Source organism: Pollicipes pollicipes, unplaced genomic scaffold (genome assembly GCF_011947565.3).
Source record: "Pollicipes pollicipes isolate AB1234 unplaced genomic scaffold, Ppol_2.1 Scaffold_3447;HRSCAF=4054_pilon_pilon_pilon, whole genome shotgun sequence".
NCBI lineage: Eukaryota > Metazoa > Arthropoda > Thecostraca > Pollicipedomorpha > Pollicipedidae > Pollicipes > Pollicipes pollicipes.
This window is the reverse complement of record NW_023596297.1, coordinates 11,620,704-11,645,047: the sequence shown is the minus strand read 5'-3', so window position 1 is coordinate 11,645,047 and position 24,344 is coordinate 11,620,704. Positions and strand designations below refer to the sequence as shown.

The 24,344-nt window shown below is 49.5% G+C and overlaps 2 protein-coding genes across 7 annotated transcripts; one reads left to right on the top strand and one right to left on the bottom strand.

The window, feature by feature from the left end:
• Positions 1 to 576: 576 nt before the first annotated feature.
• On the bottom strand, positions 577 to 13,158 carry LOC119091298 (DNA replication licensing factor mcm2-like). Its single transcript, XM_037213992.1, is given in 17 exon segments — positions 577 to 1,082; positions 1,333 to 1,515; positions 1,889 to 2,053; positions 2,539 to 2,703; positions 3,028 to 3,192; positions 4,172 to 4,281; positions 4,572 to 4,699; positions 4,993 to 5,195; positions 5,760 to 5,893; positions 6,286 to 6,397; positions 6,874 to 7,066; positions 7,632 to 7,851; positions 10,349 to 10,618; positions 10,889 to 11,058; positions 11,330 to 11,388; positions 11,390 to 11,557; positions 12,857 to 13,158. Coding segments are annotated over 17 exon segments (2,718 nt in total). The 5' UTR covers positions 12,863 to 13,158; the 3' UTR covers positions 577 to 815.
• wol (Dolichyl-phosphate beta-glucosyltransferase wollknaeuel) lies at positions 9,364 to 23,264 on the top strand. Of its 6 annotated transcripts, none has more exons than XM_037213998.1 (7): positions 9,364 to 9,384; positions 16,632 to 16,719; positions 17,293 to 17,476; positions 18,108 to 18,316; positions 18,831 to 19,156; positions 21,468 to 21,553; positions 22,050 to 23,264. In XM_037213998.1, exons 2-7 carry the CDS (start codon positions 16,657 to 16,659, stop codon positions 22,172 to 22,174), a joined length of 993 nt encoding a protein of 330 aa, XP_037069893.1. In that variant the 5' UTR covers positions 9,364 to 9,384; positions 16,632 to 16,656; the 3' UTR covers positions 22,175 to 23,264. The 6 variants fall into 6 exon arrangements, with proteins under 6 accessions (XP_037069893.1, XP_037069892.1, XP_037069890.1 ...); XM_037213997.1 differs by having other exon boundaries at positions 9,369 to 9,389; XM_037213995.1 differs by lacking the exon at positions 9,364 to 9,384 and adding an exon at positions 13,922 to 13,960.
• The last annotated feature ends 1,080 nt before the right edge of the window (positions 23,265 to 24,344 follow it).

The window sequence follows — 24,344 nt, the reverse complement described above, 5'->3', positions numbered from 1 at the left end:
TCTGGTCTCAAGCTTAGATACGTGTTCAAAAAGGATTTCGGTACCACCCCAAAGTATTTGTCCAGGCGTGTGATTGAAATGAAGCAGACTAGGGAAGAACGCGAGCGTCAAGCTCAAGAAGCGATTGACTCTCAGAAAGCAAAGCAAGTATCGGAAGAGGAGCGGCAAGAGCTGTTGAAAGGTCTGAAGGAAAACTGGGCCGCCCTGAACAAAGCCTATTCAGCCCAGTCCCTGTGCATCGACAATTTACCGAAGCAGTTCCGAAAAGAAAGCCTTCGAGCGCCAAATGGCGGCGCTAGAGAAGGATATTGATCTCATTGAACGGAACACCGTGATACTGATTGCTAGCCCTAGAGGCCACGCCGAGTGATGCAGGTATCACCTTGTCCCCAGCTGCTTGACGCTTGCTTGTAGCGCATTTGCTCTCTCCTTTAGCCATCTCCGCTGTTAAAGACTGCAAGAGGAAATCGCTAGGCGCGGCACTGGTTAGGCTTTCTCGGGCTTGACAAACCCGCTGCAGCATACGTGTCAGCCCCATCATTGTCAACTGGAGGGCCAAATAAAAAGCCTGCGTTATTTCCTGTTTTATTACAAAAAAACAGACCGTGGGTCAATCCGGCCAAGTACGAATGTCCGTTGTCTACTTTCCGCATACCACAGCTCCATGAGGCTTTGACACCCTAACGCACCTAAAAAACGCATGTCCGCGGCATTCCGGAACGACCATAAAGCCTGACGACACCCTCTGGTCATTTCAACGTGGCCATCGCCAGCCAACAACCGCCAATGTCAGCGTTCGTCCCGGCGCGTCCTTTTTAGATCGCCTGCGCGATTATTTTCCGCTTGGCGTCGTAGCGGAAGTTGTTTGCACTGAACAGGCCACTGGAGAAGAAGGGCTGCATATTGTGGATGTGGATCTGGCGGGCGCGGTCGGCCAGATCCTTCTCGGAGATCTCCACAGTCTCCTGGTCCGTGCCGAACCGGTTGCGCTGATAGGTCGCCTGGTCGTGGATCAGCTGGCGTAGGATGAAGAGCAGCAGCTCGTTGTTGTCGCGTTTGAAGGCCAGGTACCGCGAGAAATTCTGCAGGTCAGAGCATAACAGGCGTGTGAGCTTGCATGGTTGGGATCGCCCCGAATAGGGTAGCCGTCATCACGAATCTTTTGATACTGGTAAGGTTAAGTTAAGACATAAGTGATAAATCATTAAAGCAGACCAATGGGAAAATGCCCGAACGCACGAACTAGCGCACTAACAAATCGTCGACCATTTCGCACGCCATAATCGTCCTCATCGTGCCAGCAGTGCCTGAGAGGCACACACGGCCACTCACCCGCCGCATGCTCCTCATGACGCTGTACTTCTGCGTGTCGATGAAGCTCTCCAGCATGACACGGATGGCCATGTTGACGTCGTCCTCCTGCACGTAGTCGCGCAGACACATCTTGGCTTGCGCCTCGGCCATCCGAATCACAGACTCGATGTGACGCACCGTGATGGGAATGCTGCCCGTCGCCTGCGGGGACGCCAGCCATCTCAAACCACCGAAAGGTGCGAGCTGATGCTGAACATCAGTTTGACGAATGCCACCACCACACTGCAGGACTGGATTGTACTCATTCTCCGACTCAGCTGTCATGAGCTATCGGCGTCGGGGCGGAAGTGAAACGTTCCTATGGCGACATAACTGCTAGCTTCACGACCAATCATCACAAAGGTCCCGCACTGACACAAGTTGTGGATAAGATGTTATGTCGCACTATGTACGATTGTTTGGATCACCATAGGAGAAAAATATGGCTAATGCTTAACTCCATATATGACTGGAAACGACAAAATGGCAAACGGGAACGAAATTCCACCATTTTCGACTACATCATATGACGTACCATGGACTCCCTGCGCAGGTCGCTGTACATCTTTGCAACCTTATCCTGATCCATCTGGTTCAGCTTCGGGTTCACCCGATTTCTGGCATAAGCAATGTACTTCTTCAGCAGGTCCTGTGGGATTTTCTCCAACCCGTCCAGATTTGTACCCGACTGTGGCATGTCCTGTAACACAACAAACCAGAATTGAGCCATTAATGGCTCGCCAGGCGTTTGAGGAATGCCTCTAAAAAAGTGTGCTACGGGGCGGCGCAAGCCACTTCTGTGGAGAGATACTCGACCTATAGACATACTCGGAACGATTCGTGATGCAAATATTGCACTTAATATTAGTTTATCTTCGTACATCCTGAGCCCAAGTAAATGCTAGAACACGGTGGCTATACACCACATTGCAAAACGATCAGTCTGACGACCAACCAATAAAGAAAAGTGACATAACAGCCTCTCACGGTCATTTCACAGAACACGTGTTAAGCTGAGCCAAGCTTAACGGCAATGGTCCGTTCTATGCCGGTTCGGCCCGGGCCCGGGCCCGGGTCCGGGTCCGGGTCCGGGTCCGGGTCCGGGTCCGGGTCCGGGATCCGGATCCGGATCCAGATCCGTCCCGTCCCGTCCCGCCCCGGCCCGGCACGACACTGCCACCGCACCTCTGGCTGCTGCTGCTCCTGCTCGTCCACCGTGTTGAGCGGGTGGTTCTTGACGTGCGAGCCGACCACGAAGCGGGCGAGCCGCTCGTCCTGCACGGCGTCCACCGTGTCGCGCACCACACACAGCACGTCGAACCGTGACAGGATCGGCTCGGTGAGGTCCACCTGCGCCGCGCACGCGTGCTGGTCACGCGCGCTGCCGGGCGCCACGGTCGGGGGGGGGGGGGGGGGGGCAGGGACGGCGGTGACAAGGCGCCGTGTGGCTTGCAACTGGCTTCTAGGGATCGTGCACGGTGCTTGAGACGGATTAGATTCTTACAGGCCCTACCGAACGGACAGAAGCGCAGAAAGCATGGGGTGTGAGCATAACTACTCTAGGCCTGCCGACAACACGAGACATCACTCATCAACACCAAGCTCGTATTTCGCTGTTCCGCACGCATCAGATCAGTGTCGAACGCCCTTCACGCGAGACGAGTGCGCGCTTACGTTATCGGCGAACGTCATGCTCGGGTCGTAGCGGCCGCCGATCGGGTTGGAGGCGGCCACCACCGAGCAGCGCGCCTGCAGTGACGTCACGATTCCCGCCTTGCTGATGGAGATGCTCTGCTGCTCCATCGCCTCGTGGATGGAGGTGCGGTCCTGGTCGCTCATCTGCGCGTGGACGGCGGTCGAGTGAACGGCCCGGCGGCGCCACCGAATCTCACTGTGATGCTCACAATCGGGAGACACGTCTGCTCCTGCATCGGTCCAACGTTCGAGCTGCTATTTTGTGACAAAATACTACGTCTGCTGGTGCTGGCCGTTCTGAATGCGCCCGCCGCAGCTCCAGATAAGATGGCAGCTAAGCAATGTCAAAAATTAACAAGACGGTAACGCAGCGGTAGCGACGAGTAGTTCTGCAACGCAGCCCTCCGATTGGCATCTCTTAAGTCTCCCACGACTTGAATGCAGAGTTCAAGGGCACTGGGGCAGCGTACCTACGAGATCTCTGGAACCAAGCAAACATAAAGGCGCTGCTGGCGCGAGGCTTCATCGCATTTGGAATAAGACTATCCTTGACTATATATATATATATATATATATATATATATATATATATATATATCGCCGATAACGTATAATATATATATATATATTATATATATATATATATATATATATATATATAAGACTATCTGTCCAGACTATCACACTGGTCTGGTGTCAGTAACTACACAGCGTGCTCCAGTCGTCGTCAAGCGTTATTGTTGAGTCCCGGGGGCTGCATGAGATTGGGTTTTCAGTCATGTACGCGCCTCATCTCAAAATTTATCTTTGGAACTGCTGAGATTTCAGCTAGGTCTCCCACTTAACGTCCAGATCTACCACTGCCCTTACTGGGAAGGCCATTAACTAACTCGCGGTGGCAGTCCTTACTGCCAGGACGAAAGGCAGGCGACGCTACAAAGCCTCAACAGCTGAGTGCGTCGTGAAGCCTCAATGACATAGATTAAACTAACTGGACGTTTATCAACCCGTAACGATAACATTTTGTCTCAATCATTGCGTAAAGCTGAGAATTGTTCGCCTGACCCCCAGCGAACGAGTCTCGAGCCGGACGGCCCACCACCGCCCTCCGGTCGCCTCGCACCTTGTCAAACTCGTCGATGAGACAGAAGCCCTTGTCGGCGAGGACGAGCGCGCCGGCCTCCAGCGTCCACTCCCGGGTCACCGGCGACTGCTGCACGTACGCGGTGAGACCTGGCGACGCGGCGGCCGGATCACCGACCCGACGGGCCACACGCAGCAGCGGCCGCAGCCGGTGAGGTGTCAGCACGCGGCCGCGCAGCACTGGGGTGAATTGCGCACGTTTGGCGCCCAAGTGATCACTGGTAGTCCGCGCACCCAGACGGGTGATGTGCACACGAGAAACGGGACAGCAAATCGAAAACTTGGATCATGCACCGGGTTCAAATGTAGTTGTTTCGCGGACTGGTCCGGGATGGCCCACGCGGGGCTCTTGCATACGGAAGCAATGAACTGGTACGAACCGACGGCAGACGCTCCCTGGCCGGTGGTGAATACGGCACGTGGCGCGATCTTCTCCAGATACTTGAGAAACTGGGATTTGGCCGTGCCCGGGTCTCCGCACAGCAGGATGTTCAGGTCACCGCGCACCCTGCAGAGCCCATGATAGGTTTTACGGCGCTCCAACAGCGTTGGCTATTGACGACCTTTTTATACGAGGTTGTGTAAGACCAAGGCTCCTCCGCTAATCACGATGAATGCATGGCTTGTTGCATACGGAGATAAAGCAGGGGTGGATAAGCAAAATGGCGGCCTTCTTCTCAAACATCGAGGGCAAGAAAAATTGTCCTCATCATATTCATCACGCCAGTATAGCACTTACTACAACAGAACAGCAGACGGTGCCCGCCTGAGAGCGCGCGGCAGATCTCCCAGACCACCTACCGGTGCTTCTTGCCGGGGTTTTTGGCCACGCCGCCGAACATGGCGAGCGCCAGCGCGCGCTTGATGTCCTCGTGGCCGTAGATGGAGGGCGCGATGCTGGCCACGAGCCGCTCGGCGATGCGCGGGTCCTTGGAGAGGCTGGTGATGGCGCGCACGTCCTCGTCCGTCAGCGTGCGCGCCAGAGCCGCGTCGTCCTTCTTCAGCTGAACAGGAGTAAAACGGGCGTGAGCGCGGCGCCGCGAGAGGGCCGCACGACAGAGGCAGTCGCCAGTAGGACGGGGCCCACATGCCTGGTCTTCGGAACAGCGTGCTACGCTCAGCTGAGTGATTGGAAGTGGTTGGCTCTCGGGCTTCAGCCCGTAGTTATAATGAGACTAAAATGACACGCGGTTCGCGCAGAAGCGCAACGGGTAGCGGTATATTATGATGCAAGCAGCTACTCCTGAACTGGTCTGTCAGGCCTACAATGGAAGGGTGACATGCTCTTTTACTTTCACCTTTTGTTCATCCTTTGTTCAGGCAGCAACCTACTCATGTCTTGCTCACATCTTTAGCAACCTTTTCATTGTCGGACATTGTTTCCGTCAATAAAGCCGCATCCATGGACTGAGCTATAGCATTCTTATCATGGGTAGATTTGCCAACACTTGACACAAACCTATCACGAACGCTTCATTAAGCGCGTCTGCCTACGCATTCGCATCAGCAGCCATTACGTGGCTTCCACTGGAAGCCTCTTCCAGCTGACCTTCCAGCTTCCAACTCACGATGTGATTGGCCATGATGACCGTGGCGAACACCGGGAATCCCTGTTTGGTGTTGAGACTGCCCTCGTAGCTGTGAGTGTAGACGCCGGTCAGCTCGATCTCGTCGCCAGGCTTGCAGGAGTCGCAGAGGTCGCCTGCCAAATGTCACCATCGATTTGCATTCCCCAGCAGTCATGTTTAGACAGGGGTTGAGATAACCCGAAATGTCAAGAGCGAACTCCGGAATTTCGAGCGCAGTTCACATCGCATGCGACTCGCTGTCGCCGTCGACGTTGTTATCGCTCAGCCGCCAGACTTAAACGAGGTTGCGGACAAAATCGACGACGCGCTTGAGTTGATGCACGACAAGAAATTTAAGGCGCCACCTAACAGTATATCATCGTTTAAACACCATCCAGTATAGCCTAGCCGGCTATTCAGGGATAGCCAAGACCTGCACTCGGCTACCTCCGGATTGCAAACAGCTGCTGGCAATGGCTCTGACTGACTCTGAGAACGTCCGTGCCAAGCGGACGCCGAAACCCACCGAGCAGGATGGCATCCTTGGATCTGGGCAGCCGGCCGGCCGCCACGCGCCCCGGCGACTCCTGAATGGTCACGCGCTGGTAGTTCTGGTAAACCGTCTCCTCCATGTTGACCTGAGCATCCGTAAGGCTCGGGGTAAGTCGGTGCGCCGTCTACACAGATGCGACTCGTCGTACCTGATCGATGGGCGGATTCATCACACCGCCACAGCCGCTGGGCACATTGACATCTCTCCAGATATCTTTAGTTGGATAACTTGGCGAAGGTTACCAGATGTGATAAAAGCATCGTTTGTCCGCAAACAGGCTCTGAACCCAGCTCCGTGCGAGAACAACGGACGTGGCAGGGAACCCACCTTCCGACGGATGCAAAACAAGTTTAGACAAACGCACACATCTCTCACTCGCACCCACCCGGAACGGGCCGTTAAACACACGCATCTCTCACTTGCACCCACCTGGAACGGGCCGTTAAATACACGCATCTCTCACTCGCACCCACCTGGAACGGGCCGTTAAACACACGCATCTCTAACTCGCACCCGCCCGGAACGGGCCGTTAAACACACGCATCTCTCACTCGCACCCACCTGGAACGGGCCGTTGCTCTGGCACTCCGGGCACGAGCCCGGTTTGATCTCGTTGCTCTGGCCCTGGACGTATGGACCCAAGACGTAGCTGCACTTGTTGCAGTCGAACTTGATGATGGAGAGCTGGGGCAGGATCCCCGTTGCCGTGGTGACCACGCCGCTTGTGCGGATCAGCTGATTGAGATGCAGTTGCCTGAAGGGGGGGGGGGGGGGAGCCTTGCTTATGCAGACCAGGGAAACAGGGCACATTCCCAAGGATAGCATGTTAAACTTGAAGCCCCTACAACATTGAGCATGAAGCCTACATGGGCATAAGCACTTGATAACATCGACAATGTACGGTTCCCTATGCCAAGACCGCCCCCGGTCGGCAGAGATATTCCAAATAGATATGGCGATATTCGGGCGAAAATCCAATGTTCAGTTGCAAACATGACAACAGCCTATATTATATATATATATATATATATATATATATATATATATATATATATAATATATACGTATATATACATATGTAAACATATATACATATATATAATATATATATACGTATATATACATATGTAAACATATATACATATATATATATATATATATATATATATATATATATAATACCAAGACCATTAGGCCGACGTCCACAATATTTTAGTCGCCCGCAAGACGTCACCTACGCCATGATAGCTTGCAGCGTCAGACAATTTCTTCTGGTTGGCAGCACAGCAGGCGGTCCGTGGCTACAAGGCCGTTCTTACCTCAGCGACCGGATGTCCTCCATCAGTGGCAGGTCCGTGATGCGCACGTGAATCTCCTTGGCGATCCGCTCGTATTGGGGGAACAGGCCCAGCACCACGTCCTTGGCGGCCTGGTCCAGGATAGCCAGCATCTCGGTGGGCGCCTCGGGCAGGAACAGCGCCAGCACCCACTCTTTCAGCGCGATCACGTTGTAGTCCACGTTCAGGCTGGATCGGTTCTCTGGTGGGAAGAAGACACGTTTGTATATGCAAGAAAGAGGTATGGATCACACGACGTCAAACTAGTCGCGAAAATGGATCATATAAATCCCATTTCGGAGACCACAGTCATTTATCAAGAACTAGCACAAACCTTTAGACTGGATGGCTTTCTGAAATCGGCGCCAACGCAAGCAGTGACCACCCTATGAGAGGCAACCAGCATTCGCGACGGAACTGCGGGCAAACCGCAGTATTTGGTGGCAAAAGCTTTACGGGAGTATGCCACCTTTTTGTACTCTTCATTTACTGTTAGATTGGGCGCGTACTATCTAATCAGGTATACCGGTTTTCTCGCAATATTTCTGAATAGCGCCGAATTTCAATTTGAAGTAGCCGCTCCTCCCGGATTAGTCTCATTGGACTCCCTGCACACCACTACGAAAATATTACACTTCATTTGCCTCGTTTTTTTTCTAGCGTGCGTGTTCTGTGATGATTGCAAAATACTGATTCGTCAATATGTTTGTGTAATAAATGTTACGAAAGCTTAAACACTCTGTTTAGGCAGAAAAAATATGCGAACATGAAACTATTGTCCTGCGAATCTAATGAAACGTCATTATATTATAAACGAACCTTTCCACTTCTCCCCTATATACTACGGTGTTTACCACAGTGGCTCTTTTCAAAGCGCACCTGGCTTTGGGAAACGGAGTATCACGTGGTCTATAGTGACGCACCGGTACATACTTCAACCAATGCGCTTCTCGGTAACTGGTCCTTGTCGCCCACTGTGCTAATCACAAACGTTCATTTGTGCTGACATTCAGAAGCATAGTGCTGTAACAAAGCGCTCACAGCGTAATTTGGACTCGCGAATACTTTAAGTGAATATTTCTATGGTGTCCTGATGGTACTGCAGTAACACTATCCAGCGGTAATCGTCCTGGTGAAAGAACGTTTGCGATTGGACCAACGGGCAAGCCTGCTACCAATAAATGCATTGGCTTAAGTCTGAACCGGTATATAGCATGGACCATGCCATACCCTCCATTAACAAAGCCAAAGCCAAACAGCCAGTACAGCAAATGTCAGAGGAGAGAAACCAAGGCCATAGAATGACGTGTCGCTGAATTCGCGGGATAACAGCTTTATGTTCGCGGATCTTTTTGTCTAAACAGCGCTTCAGCTTTCCTAGCACTTGATACACAAACATTTTGACACAGTACAGAACACATACGTCGGAAAAAAAACAACGCACATGTACTACTTTCATAGTGGTGAGCAACTGGGAGTCAACTGAGATTTTCACGCAGGATCAGCTACTTCAAATAAGGTCTGAGCTTTTCAGAAGGTTTTCGAGAAAACTGGCATTACTCATCAAATCATATGCATCTTAAGCAACAATAAGTGAGAAGCATGAACAAGACGGGATACTCACTTTAAACATCTGGTTTCCCAGCATCATGACTTTCCATCCAGAAAATGGCAAACCAATCAAGGCTAGAAATTCAAACATCAGCAGGGGACGTGGTATGAGGAGCACTGCCAGGTGAGGTGCGTTTGTGGCCACTTTGATAGTCATTTGGTTTAAATGATATCAATTTTGTTATACAACTCGGACACAACTCATAACTACTTTCCAGCCATACCCCTGATATGGGCTACTGAGATCTTTCTGATTGGCATTCAGCAGCAGTTTCATGGACCATAAGTGGGCTGACAAAATGCGAAAGCTTAGATAATTAACTGACTTATCATGCTTCCATTGGTAGTCTGCAAATGTTCTGGACATGTTTCACCTTTCATACTTCGAAGTTCTGGGAGCCTCATGTAATGCCTAACCTGCACCACCCAGACAATGAGCGCATCTGATGTTTGTACCAACTACGAATCATTCACAGGCATGGCTTTGGGCTCCACATATCTGTTATGCAATGCTTGTTGCACATTTAAGGAGTCCACTATCAAAGTTGTGCCACTCACATCAACACATTATTTTACCTTCACCCTTGCACCAACAGGTCTGGCAGGGTATTTTACACATCAAACAAAACAGCGGCACGTTCTCCTCGGGTTGATACACGCTGGCTGGTGATCAGTTCACATGTCCATGCCAGCTAAACAATGCAACTGCTCTGGGTCTCCAGTCCAGTACCACTGTAGAGCAAGCCCATATATTTCTCCCAGGACCATGGAGGCAGGGGAGGGAGAGGCGAGGATTGAGTTTATATTTCTCCCAGACCAGTGGAGGCAGGAGAGGGAGAAGTGAGGACTGAACTTATATTTCTCCCAGACCATGGAGGCAGTGGAGGGAGACGTGATCATTGAGTTTTTCAAAGACATTTCAGTAAATGCTTGATATTTGTGTTTAGTCTTTTGGTATATGACTGATCAGTTCCTTTCAGCATAAGAACTCAACGTCCAAACGTCCTGGTATTTCGTCGCCTTGGGGAGGGGAACATGGCCCTGTTAGATCCCCATCCCCCCTACACTTGCCAATGCTCCAAGCTCACCTTCGCACATCTGGCGAATCTTCTCCATGTATAGCTTGTGGCCCTTCTCATCCACGTAGGTGCGCAGGAAGTTCTTGAACCTGTTGTAGATTTCGGTGCGCGGCCCGAGCTTGGTCACCCACTCGCGGACGGTGTGGCCCCGTAGGTCCTCCAGGTTCTCGATGGACTCCAGCTGGTCTTCAGGAGCGGCGGCGCCGCCTTCGGCCGCTTGCTCCGCCAGCCGCCGGCGCCGCGCCGGTCTGCCCTCCTCCTCCTCCTCGTCGGATTCGTCTGTCAACAACGCGCGTGGTGGACCGGCTTCCTCCCCCCACCACACGCCTGATTCGTATCGGACCACACGCAGTCAGGTGGACGGCTAATTCGTGAATGCAATGTCGTGTATATGGTTTCAGTCCAGAAATTAGCTCGCGAGCGCACGTCACTCACAAACTCACAAACAAACAAACAAACCTAACTGCCGCGACTCAAGCATTGTGCGACGAACCCAGGCATCGCTGAGCGAATGTGCATCGGTTTATCGGATCGGAAGAGCATGCTTACCGTACAATAGGCCCCGGCGCATGCGCCCAGCAGTTCTGCCTTCCTCGCGGTCGCGCTTGCGCATCGCCGCTTCAGCCGCGCGACGTCCGGTCTCACTAAGCGCGTCCACCTCCGAGTCGTCCAGCATGTCCGGCTCATACCGATCCAAAGCGGACATGGGCCGGTAGTCACTGCGGAAATCACCGAAAGTTCGCTCACACTCAATTTCATAAAAAGATATTAGAGTAGGAAATCAAAATTTAACTTCACATATCACATATTAACTACATAGTGACAAACATTACCTGCAGTGGTGAACAGACTTATGAAAAGATAATACATGTTAAGTTCCCTACTTGGAAGCAAGCTGGACCTGAGACCGAATCTTCCTCACAAAGCAGAGCTCCGGAAAATACAACAAAAAACTATAATACCATAGTAACAAACTATCCATTTTCTCACTTTTCCATGGCATCCCCGAACAGCTCCTCGCCGTCCTCCTCCTCCTCGCGGTCCAGGTCCATCTCCTGCAGCAGCTCCCACTGACTCATCCTCAAATGGTGCATCCAGGGAGCCAGTGGTGGAGCCGCGGCTGACGCGGCGGCGCCGACCCAGCCGCGAGGAGGGCGTGGCGCCCGACTCCGGCGAGCTCAGGGCCGACGGCGAACTTGGAGAAGTGGGGTTCACCTCCTGCAATGCCACACAGCTTGGAAATGGGACAATAATACATGTGCAATAGCCATCCAGATAAGATGCCTGCATCATGTCTTTTGTGTGGACCACAAATGTCATGATGTTGTTCATACTGAAATTTCATCACAGGAGTTGAACATCCAGCCTGCTTGCCTGACTGCACAGGGAAACCACTTGTTCAAAAAAAATTATCAAGAATGAATCAAGTATTTAACTGGGGGTAGCATATTTGAAACAATGATATGAAAACCAAGCCTAAATATGGAAATCATATTGTGAAGAAGGCAGGGCATTTGTCCATTTTATATTTTCTAGGTAGATCAATGCATGGACATTTAAGCTGCCACCCTAGCGGTCTCAAGCCCTAGCTCAAGAAACAAACAGTAATTAATACTTTTAAATATCACGTAGAGCATATTTTATCCTCATCTTAGCAATCATACTCATGCTTCATTCTGAAGATGAATAACTCCATCACTCATAGTCATATAATTTGTCATGAGTCACAAGTACACAAAATCTTCATATACAAATTAAATGTGAATAATGTATTGACCAATTGCCTTACCAAAATGGGCTGATCTTAATCATGCAGTCAACATAAAACCTTGACAAATTGATTTGAGATAATGTGGACAATCAGTAATACCATTATGGCACACAATTATCACACAATACCTGTGAATAAATAATTTGGCAATCAAAACAGTTAAAATCAGCATGCAAACATTGCACATAGGGCTTAATAATGCTGTATTGTTTCACACACACTTAGGACAATAACTTAAATTAGAAATGATTCATTGAAATGGGATGTCAATTGACATGGGACCAATCCACAACAAAATCATGAGTGAAATCAGATATAATAATTCAACAAGGATCACTAACCAATGTTAAATCAGTTCTCAAACATTTCATTTGAACAGATTTGCTGGCAATGCCAAAAATAGCAGAATTATGCAAACCTCACATCAAAATCAAATCCATGTCATATCCAAATCCAATGACCTTTGCTGATCAAGCTAAGTGAGCAATTGGAATGACTGCTTGAGGAAGTTATCTGCCAACTTCCTTCCAAATGGTTTTGCAAAAGCCAAATCTTATTGTTGCATTACTTTTTCAGACTATTTTAAAGCTATTCAGTGATATGTTCACAATTTGTTGGATGGCTTGCTTTTTCATTTGATAATCTAAGTTAGTACAGCCCAGATGCTGTGCACACAGAAATGAGCTGAAAACAATCATGAACAAACAAAATATCCCAAAGTTGCCAATTTGCCAAAGGTCTCTTACCGACATGTCTGAGGAAATATCTGATGAATATGTATTGTTGGGTGCGAGGAATTCGAGACGAGGACTTCCTCACGGTTGTCCTCGAGCTTGCAAACACGAGGCGTGCACGCTGATGGGGAGCTTCAGGTTTAACACGGTCCACTTCGCTGGAAGTCAGACTGGGCCGATTGGATAATTGACAGGAACAAGAAATGCTCGTAATAACTAAACACAAAACAAAACTCAGAAAACAGCACAAAAGGAGCGCTATCGGCCGGAGCCCACTCTCAAACCAGCGGCACCTCAACAAGACGAGCGTTCTCTTCGCGCGCTTTATTGATGAAAAGCGCGGGAAGTTGGAGGTCACACTTATTCACTGCCGTAGAGTTTTTGCGCACGCCTTCTGTGAAACAACTGGATTATGGTCCCGAGCTTATCAAAGACATGTGTAAAAAGGCATATTTGTGCAAAAAGTATTTTCAGTCAATTGCAAGTGAAGCTCAGGGTTGCTTTGATTTCGAGACTAATGGAAGGAGGTTAAATTGAATCCCAATTAGGGGAATTACGGCCCGATAAAATTTGAATCGTTGGAATTACGCTTAATCTGAATGCAAATTTGAGCTACATAAGGACTAAGCACAAATCTGTTTTATGCTTCACTTGCCTTGGAAAGCTTAACGGTCGAAATACTTGCAAAAAGCTCTAGGATTTATATCGAATATCATATGATGTTTCCGAAATGGAGCTCTGTTCACAAAGTGAGATTTTTTAGCATTGTAATTAATTAGTCTAGTATAAACACGATTTCTTGCTACATGAAGTTATATCGGAAAAGCGAGCTACAAAGGCGTGCCGTTTCCAAGGCAGCGTCAATGCACTGAAGACATGTTCGCAGCTGTAATTGCATAAATATTCACAAAATGTTTGTTTCCACAATAAATTGACGCACATCAAGCTATTCTAACTGCTCATCTTCTCATCAATAGTCTTAGGATGCCTACGGTGATGTTTTATCCTATATATCACTGCATTTTAGCGTCGACATAGCAGTGACGTCAACAGGCCGCGAGACGTTTCTAGCGCAAAAAGAGGAACGCGTGATAGCGCCGGGTGGTGATGTTTGTGGTAATGTGGGGGATTCCGCGAGTGTTTTGTGTATGATTTCTGTCTGTGTTTCACCGTAGGTAACCACGAACTTTGTGACGCAAAAAAGTGGTCCAGAGTTTATATTTTCCTTTTCAAGCGTCGAGTACAAAAGGACATGATTTGTTGAGTCTGTGTTGGCATCACCAGCAGCAAGTGCCACGAATTTCCGTGCACGGATTCCAACGAGATCAGATTTCAGTCATTTTTTGCGCTGGGATTGCCTAGAATGATCTTGCGATGCCTTTCCATTCATCAGATGATCAATGGAAATATAGTATATTAAGATAGTGGAAGGAACACTGCGCTTCCACTATCAAATTGGGTGCATGCAGTTATGTGTATGTGTGAATGTCGTTTCATGATATTCTCAAGGTAGACAATAATAAGCATATTGAGGAAAGGAGATGCTTCATGCCATGTCACATATCTTTTGGGCCTGCAGTCCAGTGTGCAAATAGTGTGCAAATAGTCCACTGTTTCTGGTGTCCAGTCATTGTTACACTGTACATTGTACTGGTGTGTGATGAATGTATGCCAGACCAAATTGTGCTGGGTTACTGTTTGTTACAATGATCTTAGTGAGACCAGTTGCTGGTCATTATGAGTGGGGATGGCAGAACGGGATGAAAGGGATGGCAGACATGAGGCAAATCTGAAAGCTTGGTTTTGTTTTGTACATGCAAAAAATTGTTGCAAGTGATGTTGCTGCTACACTGGACATGTTTGGTGTAACAGGTATTTTTTGAAGTTTAGTTTTTGGGATTCCAAACTTTTGTGTGAACGCTGAGCTGCGCATCCTCCCTGTTGCAAAATCCTGCATGCACCCCTAATATTAATGAGTTTGGAGACCTGGTTGTAAGATGTTAGATGCTAATGAAGGTAACCAGCAATATGAAAATGCATTTATTTTATTCCTTGCTGTATTGTGTATTTTTTGGTACCTGTATGGCAGGAGATTCAGTCAATATTATGACCAGGAAAATTTGGGAAGAAGGCGAGTCTTGGCCACCACTCCAGCAACCTGCCCAGAGATGCAACTGGATAAATACACATTGTATGATAGGTGCGGCTCATGGGTCATGGCAGTGGGATCAGTGTATCCATCTCCCAAGAAGCCTGGTGCTGCTCGTCTGGAGTTTGGATAACTGCTATATCTGTAGTATTTGTATTTGAAATTAATGGTCTTGCTCCCTCTCCCCTCTCAGCATTGTTTTCCCTTTGATCATGGGGTATCATGTGGTGATGACACTGGTCTATCATAGCAACCAAACTATAATTGGGATATAAGGATGTCTAAAAAGGATTCTGGATCTTGCAGGATCCTTCTCCAAAATTTCAGAATGGATCTGGGATTTCAGAGGATATGTTCACAGAATTCCCTTCATGCACAAGGATCCTGAATGGTCTTTTGGTACACTTGAACAATGTATCTGATATTTATTGAAAGGAGTGCCCCACCTTGAGGAGTATTTTTATAATGTGCTCTGCTGAAACACATCACCTTAATGATTTTTTTAGTACAAATTATGCTGCCAATGCTTCACGGATCATGGATCATGGATGGATCATGGATCATGGATCATGTGATGCTGTCATTGTTAAAGGCAAAGTGCACCACAAAGAGCCAGTATAGTAGATGTCATAGGTTGGAAATCGAAGCCACCATGTTTGACTGAATTTGCGGGATGCTGAATTTGCAGCCCCATATTCACCAGTTTCTTGTCTAAACAGCATTTCAAGCTTTTGTGGCATTTATTACACAAAAATTTGATACATTAGTGTGATGCATGCATTGCAGGCCAGACATGGTGGAATAAACAAGGCAGATGCAATTTATTACTTAGACAATAGTGAGCAAGGAGTCAAGTGAGGTTGCTCCCATGGGAGCAGCTAGTTCAAATGGAAATTCTGGGCTGTTCGGATGGTCTCTAAGGAAACTGCCACCACTGATCAAATTGTATGCATCTACTGTTGCAATCAGTCAAAAAGTACAAAAATGTGGGATACCCATTTCAAGAGAAAAAATGTTATGGAGACTTGATTGATGAAGGTTCAGGATCCAGAGCTTATGGCTCCCAACCTGTGATTTGTGTAAGGCATAAACATGTGCTAGGGTGGCATGGATCCTGGTTGCTTTCAAAGCAATCCACATATAGATGATATGTGTGAACCACATATTGTCTCCATCCCTTTTTCTTTCTTTATGTCTGTTTCCTCTGTTTCTGTCTTTGTGTCTGTCAAAAGTGAAGATGGTATTGAAAGCCTTGTTCCTTAGTGAATTACCAGGAGAAGGGAGGGATAGCTGTTGATATTTTGGCTGCATGCCTTTAGCAAAATACATGACAGTAGTAAGCTCAAAATGCTCAAAATAGTTTGAATGTATTGCTGATATTAGCAATGATAAAGGCATGTGGCCAAAATAGCAATGCATCTATCTGTTCATTCTCCTGGTTCTCCTACCAGCAATAAGGCTATTTATGCTGTCTTATTATTTTTGCTTATTATTTATGCTGTCTTATTATTACAAAGCATATTTTTCATGACAAGTGTGGTAAAATATCTACTTCACATAATGCATTCACATTAACACAATATGATGTAGTACTGGGAAATTATGATCAGTTCTGCCCTAACACTTTTTTATCCACAGGTCCTGAACTTGAAATCCAGCTAAGATGTTGGGGCTCTCTGTGTTTGGTCTCTACATGGTTTTTGTTGTCTTTCTCCTGTTTATGATGGTAAGTTCAATCTGAATGCAACAAGTCACCTGGTGCTGTCTTTTATGTGCAAGCCTGCTAACAGGCATGGGTGGAATCATGTACAAGCATAAAAATGCTGCCAAAAATTGAGCTGGTGGATCCAGGCATGTGTGTAAGCCCATACTATGGGGTTTGGTTAAGGCATTGGAAAGTCTGCCTGTCATGAGAGTAAAACAGGCAGAGTTCTGCTGGCATCGCTTTCGCGCTCATTCAACGATATTTTATGTGTGATTATGTGTATGGCCACGCGGGAGCTTACTGGCCAAGTAGTTGGTGCGTCGACTCCCATCTCCCATCTTAAGACCGTCAAATGCTGTATGTTACAGTAATTCTTATCGAACTGTTATGTTCTCTTGTTTTCTCGATGAGCATGGTATTAATTTCTATGCTTATGTGTGCTACATGATCCGTCATATGATGTAATGTCACGTCTGATGCAGTATGCGTGGAACATGAGTATTGAGGTGTCCACCGTCACCGTGCTAGGTGTGTCTGGGCTGCAAGTAATTAAAGCACCGAATAATCTTTAATCTGATGCTTGATTTCCCTCAGGTGTGTGTGGCTATATATTTAAGCACGACGCCGTACCCAGAAATCATGCGATATGACCAGGAAAAGACGTTTTACACCAGCAAGAGCAAGAAGCAGAAAAAAGAGTTTCCATTTGGAAAGTTCAAGTCTCAGGATTCAGTGAAGCTGTCAGTTATAGTGCCAGCATATAATGAGGAAGAGAGACGTAAGTTACGGCTTCTAGTGTCGGAATAGCGCAGTGGTATCACTGGGCGTCTGGGACACCAGAGGTATGAGGCTCGATTCGTCGCGGTGCCCGGCATTCCTGCCAGAGTGAGAACGGAGCTATGCTACCTACCCCCAGCTGCTGAAGGGCGTCGTGAAGCGTCAGTAACAACAGTGACATGTATCCGGCTGTTGTAGTTAAGGAAATGACAACTGTTGCCCCAGATGGCATGACGTATTTGTGCTGCACTGCGGGTAGTCTGCTGCGCCGGTTCTTGCCAGTCTGTCATTATCACTATGGCACCCTTTATATTTAAACAGTGTTTCGAAGCTGAAAGCGTTGTGTTCGTCAGGGGTCCTGGATGCGCATTTACTTCGCAGCGACCTACGTGCTCCGATAAACTTGTTCGGCCAGGCACTTCCGACTTCAAGTATCGTGTTCGTTAGGAAACGCGGATGCGCGTTTTCTTCATAGCGGCATGGTCCTCCGATAAGTTTGTTCGGCCAGGCGCTTCGGACATGATCCACCAGCCGCTCGGGCCCCTCCGCCGCTCCTCCCGGTGGGCCGTTCGCTGCGGTCTGCCGGCCGCCGGCGCCGCCACCGCCGCCGCTTGACCGCGCCGCGCCGCCAGTGCCGAGCATGATGCGCGAGGCGCTGGACCACCTGGAGGCGCGCCGCGCCGCCGACGACACCTTCAGCTACGAGGTGATCGTGGTGGACGACGGCAGCCGGGACTCCACCTCGGACCTGGCGCTGCAGTACACCGAGCAGTACGGCGCCGAGCGCGTGCGCGTGCTCACGCTGGCGCGCAACCGCGGCAAAGGCGGCGCGATCCGCATGGTGAGGCCGCTGGCGGCGCAGACGAAACGGTGTTGCGCGCCGTGACCGATTCGTGCCGGGCTCTGTTCGCGGACGGTTTTTCAACAGGAGTTCGTTCTATGTGTTCCCTTGCTGAGTGTTTTACGTTTGAAGGGTTTCGGTTGGTTCTGATTTTGTGTAAAAAGTGAAGTTGAAAACGTAGAGTTTGTTTAACGTGTAGCCACGTCATGGCAAGGGCTCTCAGAAAGTGTGAGTTTCTTTGTAGGCATGATTGGCCGAATTGGGTCTTATGACTGGGCTGTCATCCGATTGGTATTGCAAAAAGAGGTCACTGGTCGGTATTGGAAAAGAGGGTATTGTTTTGAAGAAAAGCTTCGCGCCGCCAAATAACCGAATCTTTCTCAAGCCCGATGTTCCGCCGTCACCTTCCCCCCCCCCCCCCTGCCAAGAAAAAACATAATGACGCGTGCCCAGCGCCGCTGGCTACAGCGGAGCCGTGTCGCCCTCGCCGTCACCGGGACCCGTGCGGCGGCAGGGGATGCTGAGCTCGCGCGGGCACTGGCTGCTGTTCGCCGACGCCGACGGCGCCACCCGGTTCTCGGACCTGGATCAGCTGGAGGCGCAGCTGGCGCCGCTGGCCGAGCGGCCCGACACGGCCGCGCTCGTGTGCGGCTCGCGCGCTCACCTCGAGAAGGAGAGCATCGCACAGCGCTCGCTCTTCCGCACCGTGCTCATGAAGGGCTTCCACGTGGTCGTGCGCGTGTTCACGGTGCGCGACGTGCGCGACACCCAGTGCGGCTTCAAGCTGTTCACCCGGCCGGCCATGCTGCTCTGCTTCGCCAACCTGCACGTGGAGAGGTGGTGAGTGAGGGCCGCCGGTGCTGCCGGGCCGCCACCGGGGCTCGGTATGGCTGGGGGGGGGGGGGGGGAGGGGGGGGGCGCAAAATCATCGGGCTGGTTTCAGTCTGGCGTGTATGCCGATTGGTTATTGAAACGACAGAATATTGGGTATTTTTCAAGGTTTGGGACAAGGTGGTGTCAAAAAGTAGGATTGGATGACGCGACGCGACAATTTTACGTCAGCCTCTTCATAATTATTAAGCATTGCTTCATTAAAGCCCTGAGGAAGTTGCTTGCTGAAGGTCATTATCAATGAAAGATCAGCAGCTAAATTGATGCGCTCATTGGTCCTGAATGTCTGTTCAGGCTCATATCAATATCAGTTCATATTAATGAAGACTGAAAGGTATACATCATCAAATGCCCGGATGGGATGGTGTTTGTTTTGCGAATGGACTAGACATGGGCGGAAAATACTGGATTGTAGTTGGTTGCCCGTGGCGTTGAGACGGATGGTTGGCATTATGTCCAGTTGTTTTATGTTCTTTTCAACCACGTAAGGAATTCGGTTTGTTTGCCGTTGACCCTAATATTTTGTTTACAAATCTGGCTTCATGATTAATGCATGCATATATGGTTGTAGCTGTAGGAATGGGGGTGGGGTCTCCCTAATGTGTTATTCCGTTTTCATCAACCTCTAATCCCGAAAGCAAAATGGTGGCCTTGACACATTGCCAGGAAACAGGTTTATATGTAATGTATTAATGGGACTGGATTTGTCGTCCACTGTTGGCAAGGGTTGGATACTGGCGACGATTTCAGGTTTTTCTTTCGCGCAGGGACGATCAAGCGTGCCGTATTATTTTGGATTATCGCCATCGTTGCCAGCATGGCCTGGTGCCTCTGTGATGTTCTCTTGAAGCATGTGGAGGTGGTGATTTCTACTATCGATAAATTAAATAGACGGCTGTTGTCTTCATTGATGTACTGTCGGGATACTAACCTATGATCAGAATGCAGACTCACCAATTCACCCAACAGTTCTGTTCTGGCTATGGCCACAACTTTGAATCAATGTTTTGTTCGTAACCGGTGGTCAGTACTGGGGCGAATGTGCTGTAACTCCCAAGATGTAATTTTTCACGTTTGGCAGCAACTACTCATAAGCTGTTTCGAAGCAGCGTTAAGGCTTGCCCGTGTTTACGTCCGCGTTTCAGCGTCAGCAGCTGACGTGCATGTCTGCCTCTAACACACCGCCAGAACAGCGTTGCTCCCTCATTTACATGTGATTTGGTGCCTCGAACGGCTTTAATAGGGAAGTGGCCGTATATGGAGGTGACAAATAAGTGTATTTTCAATCTATTGACCGTGGTTAAACGCCAAAAGTGCCCTATGATGGGATGAACAAGGTTTGACTGTATGCAAGTCAGACGAAAATGGCAGACTCTCAGCTGTGGCATTTGCCCTGATCTTAACTTGGGAAACGACCGGAGCAAGAACTACGCAAAATTGTAAATGACATCGAACGACGCTTCATTTGTCAATTTATTTTTATTCTGCCTAGATATTGTGTACGTGCGTATACGTGTGTCTGGGGGGGGGGGGGGGCGTATGTGCTCTCCCATTATTTCTGGTCGGCACAGACCACAGACTGTCAGCGCTAAGCTTACGCTCAGTGATCTGAGAATGCGCAGGGGTGCTGGTGGTGTAGTGGTTAGGCGCGTCTGCGTCAACCATTGCGCGTTTGGGAAACCAGAGGTACGGGGTTCAATTCTCCGCGGTACCCGCCTTTCCTGCTAGGGTGAGAGGCAGGCGACGCCATATAGCCTCAGCAGCTGATTGCGTCGTAAAGCTCCAGTGCCATGACATGACATGACTGGAGAAACCAAAGCATGCATCGCTGCAATTAGCGTGCGGGTCAGATCGTGCGCTGCATGATGTCGTCCATCCCCCTCCCCCCCCCACCCCCCCCCCCCCCCCCCCCCCACCCCACCCCGCCAACACCCCGCAGCAACAGAGGCAAATCGCGCATTGCCATCAGTTCATGGTCGTGGCTCGGGTGGGTGGATGCCCGGGCGAAATATGTATGGCGCTTGGCTTACAGCGCACGCCAGCCTGCGGCGACCGGGTCTGAACCGATGTCCGTAGTCTGCCGTCGACTCGATGCAGCGCTGCAAAAGATTGGTGACCGTAGACCACGACCCAGGGCGAAAATGGGCGTGCAAAGTGTAGTTTGCTCCAGCAAATTGCCAAAATAAAGCAGGTCCTCTTCAGTGTCAAGTCCCGTGCCACTCCCTGGGCTGTCGTGCTACAGGCTGATCCACGTCTGCAGGGCGTTCGATGCGGAGATGTTGTACGTGGCCCAGAAGCTGGACATGCCGATCAAGGAGGTGGCAGTGCACTGGACCGAAATCGAAGGTAGGGCCGAACTGGCGTGCCTTGGCGCGCTGTTGGGCTGACCTCTGGCACGCAGGTGCGGTGGACAGTGCGTGGTGTGAGTGGACAGTACGCAGCTGGTGAACAACGGTATGTGGTGGATTTGGAGCTGTCAGAAGCCCATCCCTGGGAACATGTAGGTTATGGAGTGCTTTGCACTAACTTGTTGACAGAAAAGTAGAGCCCGAGAAGAATTTGACCTTTATAGAGGCGGGCGCGGCACATCTCTGACATGTTGACAGAGAAGCTCAAGTCGAGCGGACTGTTGACCTTTACAGAGGCGAGTGCCCTACATCAGTTCAGAGGTGCTCGTTGCCGCACATAAATATTTGGTCACTACACCGTGGTGGAAACCGAGGCCAGTGATTTTCTGTAGCAGATATCGCGCTTAGACTTCTCGATTCGGAGCCGTCCGCGTTCACCGCTCAGCCTCTTATGTCTGATGTTCTCGGTAATGCGCCTCTTCTGTTCTCGCCAGGATCCAAGCTGACACCGATAATCAGCTGGATAGAGATGGGCGTTGACCTGTTCTTCATCTGGTTCCGGTACTCGATCGGTGCGTGGAGAATCCGAGATCAGCTGGACAGTAAAAAGTTTGAATGAGTTGCGACATCAAGGCTGTGATCATGTGACGTCACTCGGGGTGAGATGCGAATGGTGGGGCAAGGAATGTGTCAGCAGCGGGGCCGGGGCACCAAAGACGCGGCCAGTCCAGGCTTGTGCGTGGGTACGGGTGGGGGCACGCTCTGAAGCGATTGTGGCAAGCGTTTCAAGTATTCGTCATTTGCTTTATTGGAAAATGAGTTTCCACTCTTTCGCGAGCTGTCTGTCGGAACCGGCGTCGGCAAAGCCATTGTCACGTCACCACAATTGACACACCGCCAGTGCAGGGTAGGTCCGGCCGTCACCGAATGTCTATGGCCGCGATGGCTTACGAGATTCTTGTCACACCGATTTGTTGTGCAGTGATATCCAGTCGCGTATCCGATGTCATGTGCTCTGATCGCTTATCCACAGTGAGCCTGATTTTTGTGGGTAGATGTTGGTGTTTGGGGGTGTTCACGTTTGGTTTCTTCGTGGTTGCGACTTGTTAGGTTTAGAAAAGGTTACGTTTTGTTGGTCAACATTGCCACTGTACGCGTTCAGCGTAGTCGAGGACTTCTTTGGAAAATGGGTCTTCTTTGGCCAAAAATGAATGCGTGAACTCATTTTATCTCCATTTGGATGACCTGCTGCTCTTAGATTTCCACATACCGCACCGGCGTATCACGGTAACGGCATGTACCACGTACATACCTACGCACACATTGATGACCTTCCCATGGGGCATGTACGTGGCCCAGCTGAGTTCGATAGGATGCCAGTCTGTTCTGTCTTGAAAGTTTGTTCGATGTTTTGTTCCCGCCTGTGACTTGTTTTGGAACTTCATGATCATTCCTAGCAGACAACCCCAAATGGAAATTGTTTATAAGATATTTGTTTCTTCGGGACGCCACATTCCATCGTGGACTGGTTGGACTGCGTCTTTTTGTTCGGCCTGCGTACTTGACATGACCTTATAAGTTAATAGACGTGTTGGACACAGTCGACCAAGCCTGGAACTAATGTGTGGCGCCTCCTTTTTCCACCGCTATCGCTTCATGGGCTTGCACCACACGCGCAGGATATTAATACAGGTTTTACCGAAACGCTTGCTTTGAATGTCGTTCAGGTGTATGATGTCATAGAAACGCTGGCGTCTGTCAGCTGTCATACTGACTGATGTTGAGTGGAAGACTGGAGAGTCGCTGTCGGGTGTGTATCTTCCAGGGCTGTTTGGATAACGGCATAGATTGTAATGCAGCAGTCTACGAAGTCTTCGAACAGGAGCATCAAGGTGGCACGGGCGTGTCGCTCAGTGTGCGTGAGCGGCGTATGGCGCTGGTGCGTGTCTAATGTTGGAATCGCCAGCTTGTCGAGGCGACGGCGCACCGAACGCCGGCTCACGGGTTACCAGAACGGGTTAGATATCTTGCTTGGCAAGTATGGAGGTACGCGCTGTGCGGAAGATGCGCCGTGCTTCTGATGGCAAGGAACGCGGACGGGTTGCTGGCTGAATGCGCCTCGCTCGGTTGGGGGGGGGGGGGGGGGGCAATTAGATCCCAGAGATCTTAAGAACAAAGAGAGCTGGACTTGTCAAATTTACAGGTTAGATAGAGCTGTACGCGAACTCATTTGTGTCGAACTTTCAGGTCCCCAGGTGCCCTTCGGATATAAGAACGCCAAGCTCCAGATTGGTGTCTGAGGTGTCTGTTGACGTCCTGCAGTTAAGGAATTCGAAATGAGCGTAAAGACTACCACATTGAGCAAGTGTTTCAGCAATGAGGCGGTTTGGATTTAACCTTGAAATTACAATCAAGCCACCCACGATCAATTGAATTATTGGCAGTGCTGGAGTCAGTCATCTGTGTAACACACCATCCAGAAGCTGCATGGCGTCGTTAACGCCCCGTTGTCGCACCGGACTGAGCAATTTCCTAGGCATTGCCTTCGCGTACAGCCATGGCCTAGGTCATGGGTTGTATGGATGGGACGCGTTTAACATTTCGTACAATACAATTACTTTGATATCATCGCATATTATTATCGCATATCGCATCGCACAGCGAGGGGCATTTCTAGGGAATCGTTTAACCTCATGCAATAACGGAGCGTTAGACGAAGTCAGGCACGTCTGAAATAGTTTCCCAGACAATGCACGAACTGAGTTTAGAATTACAACCAATTAAATTGA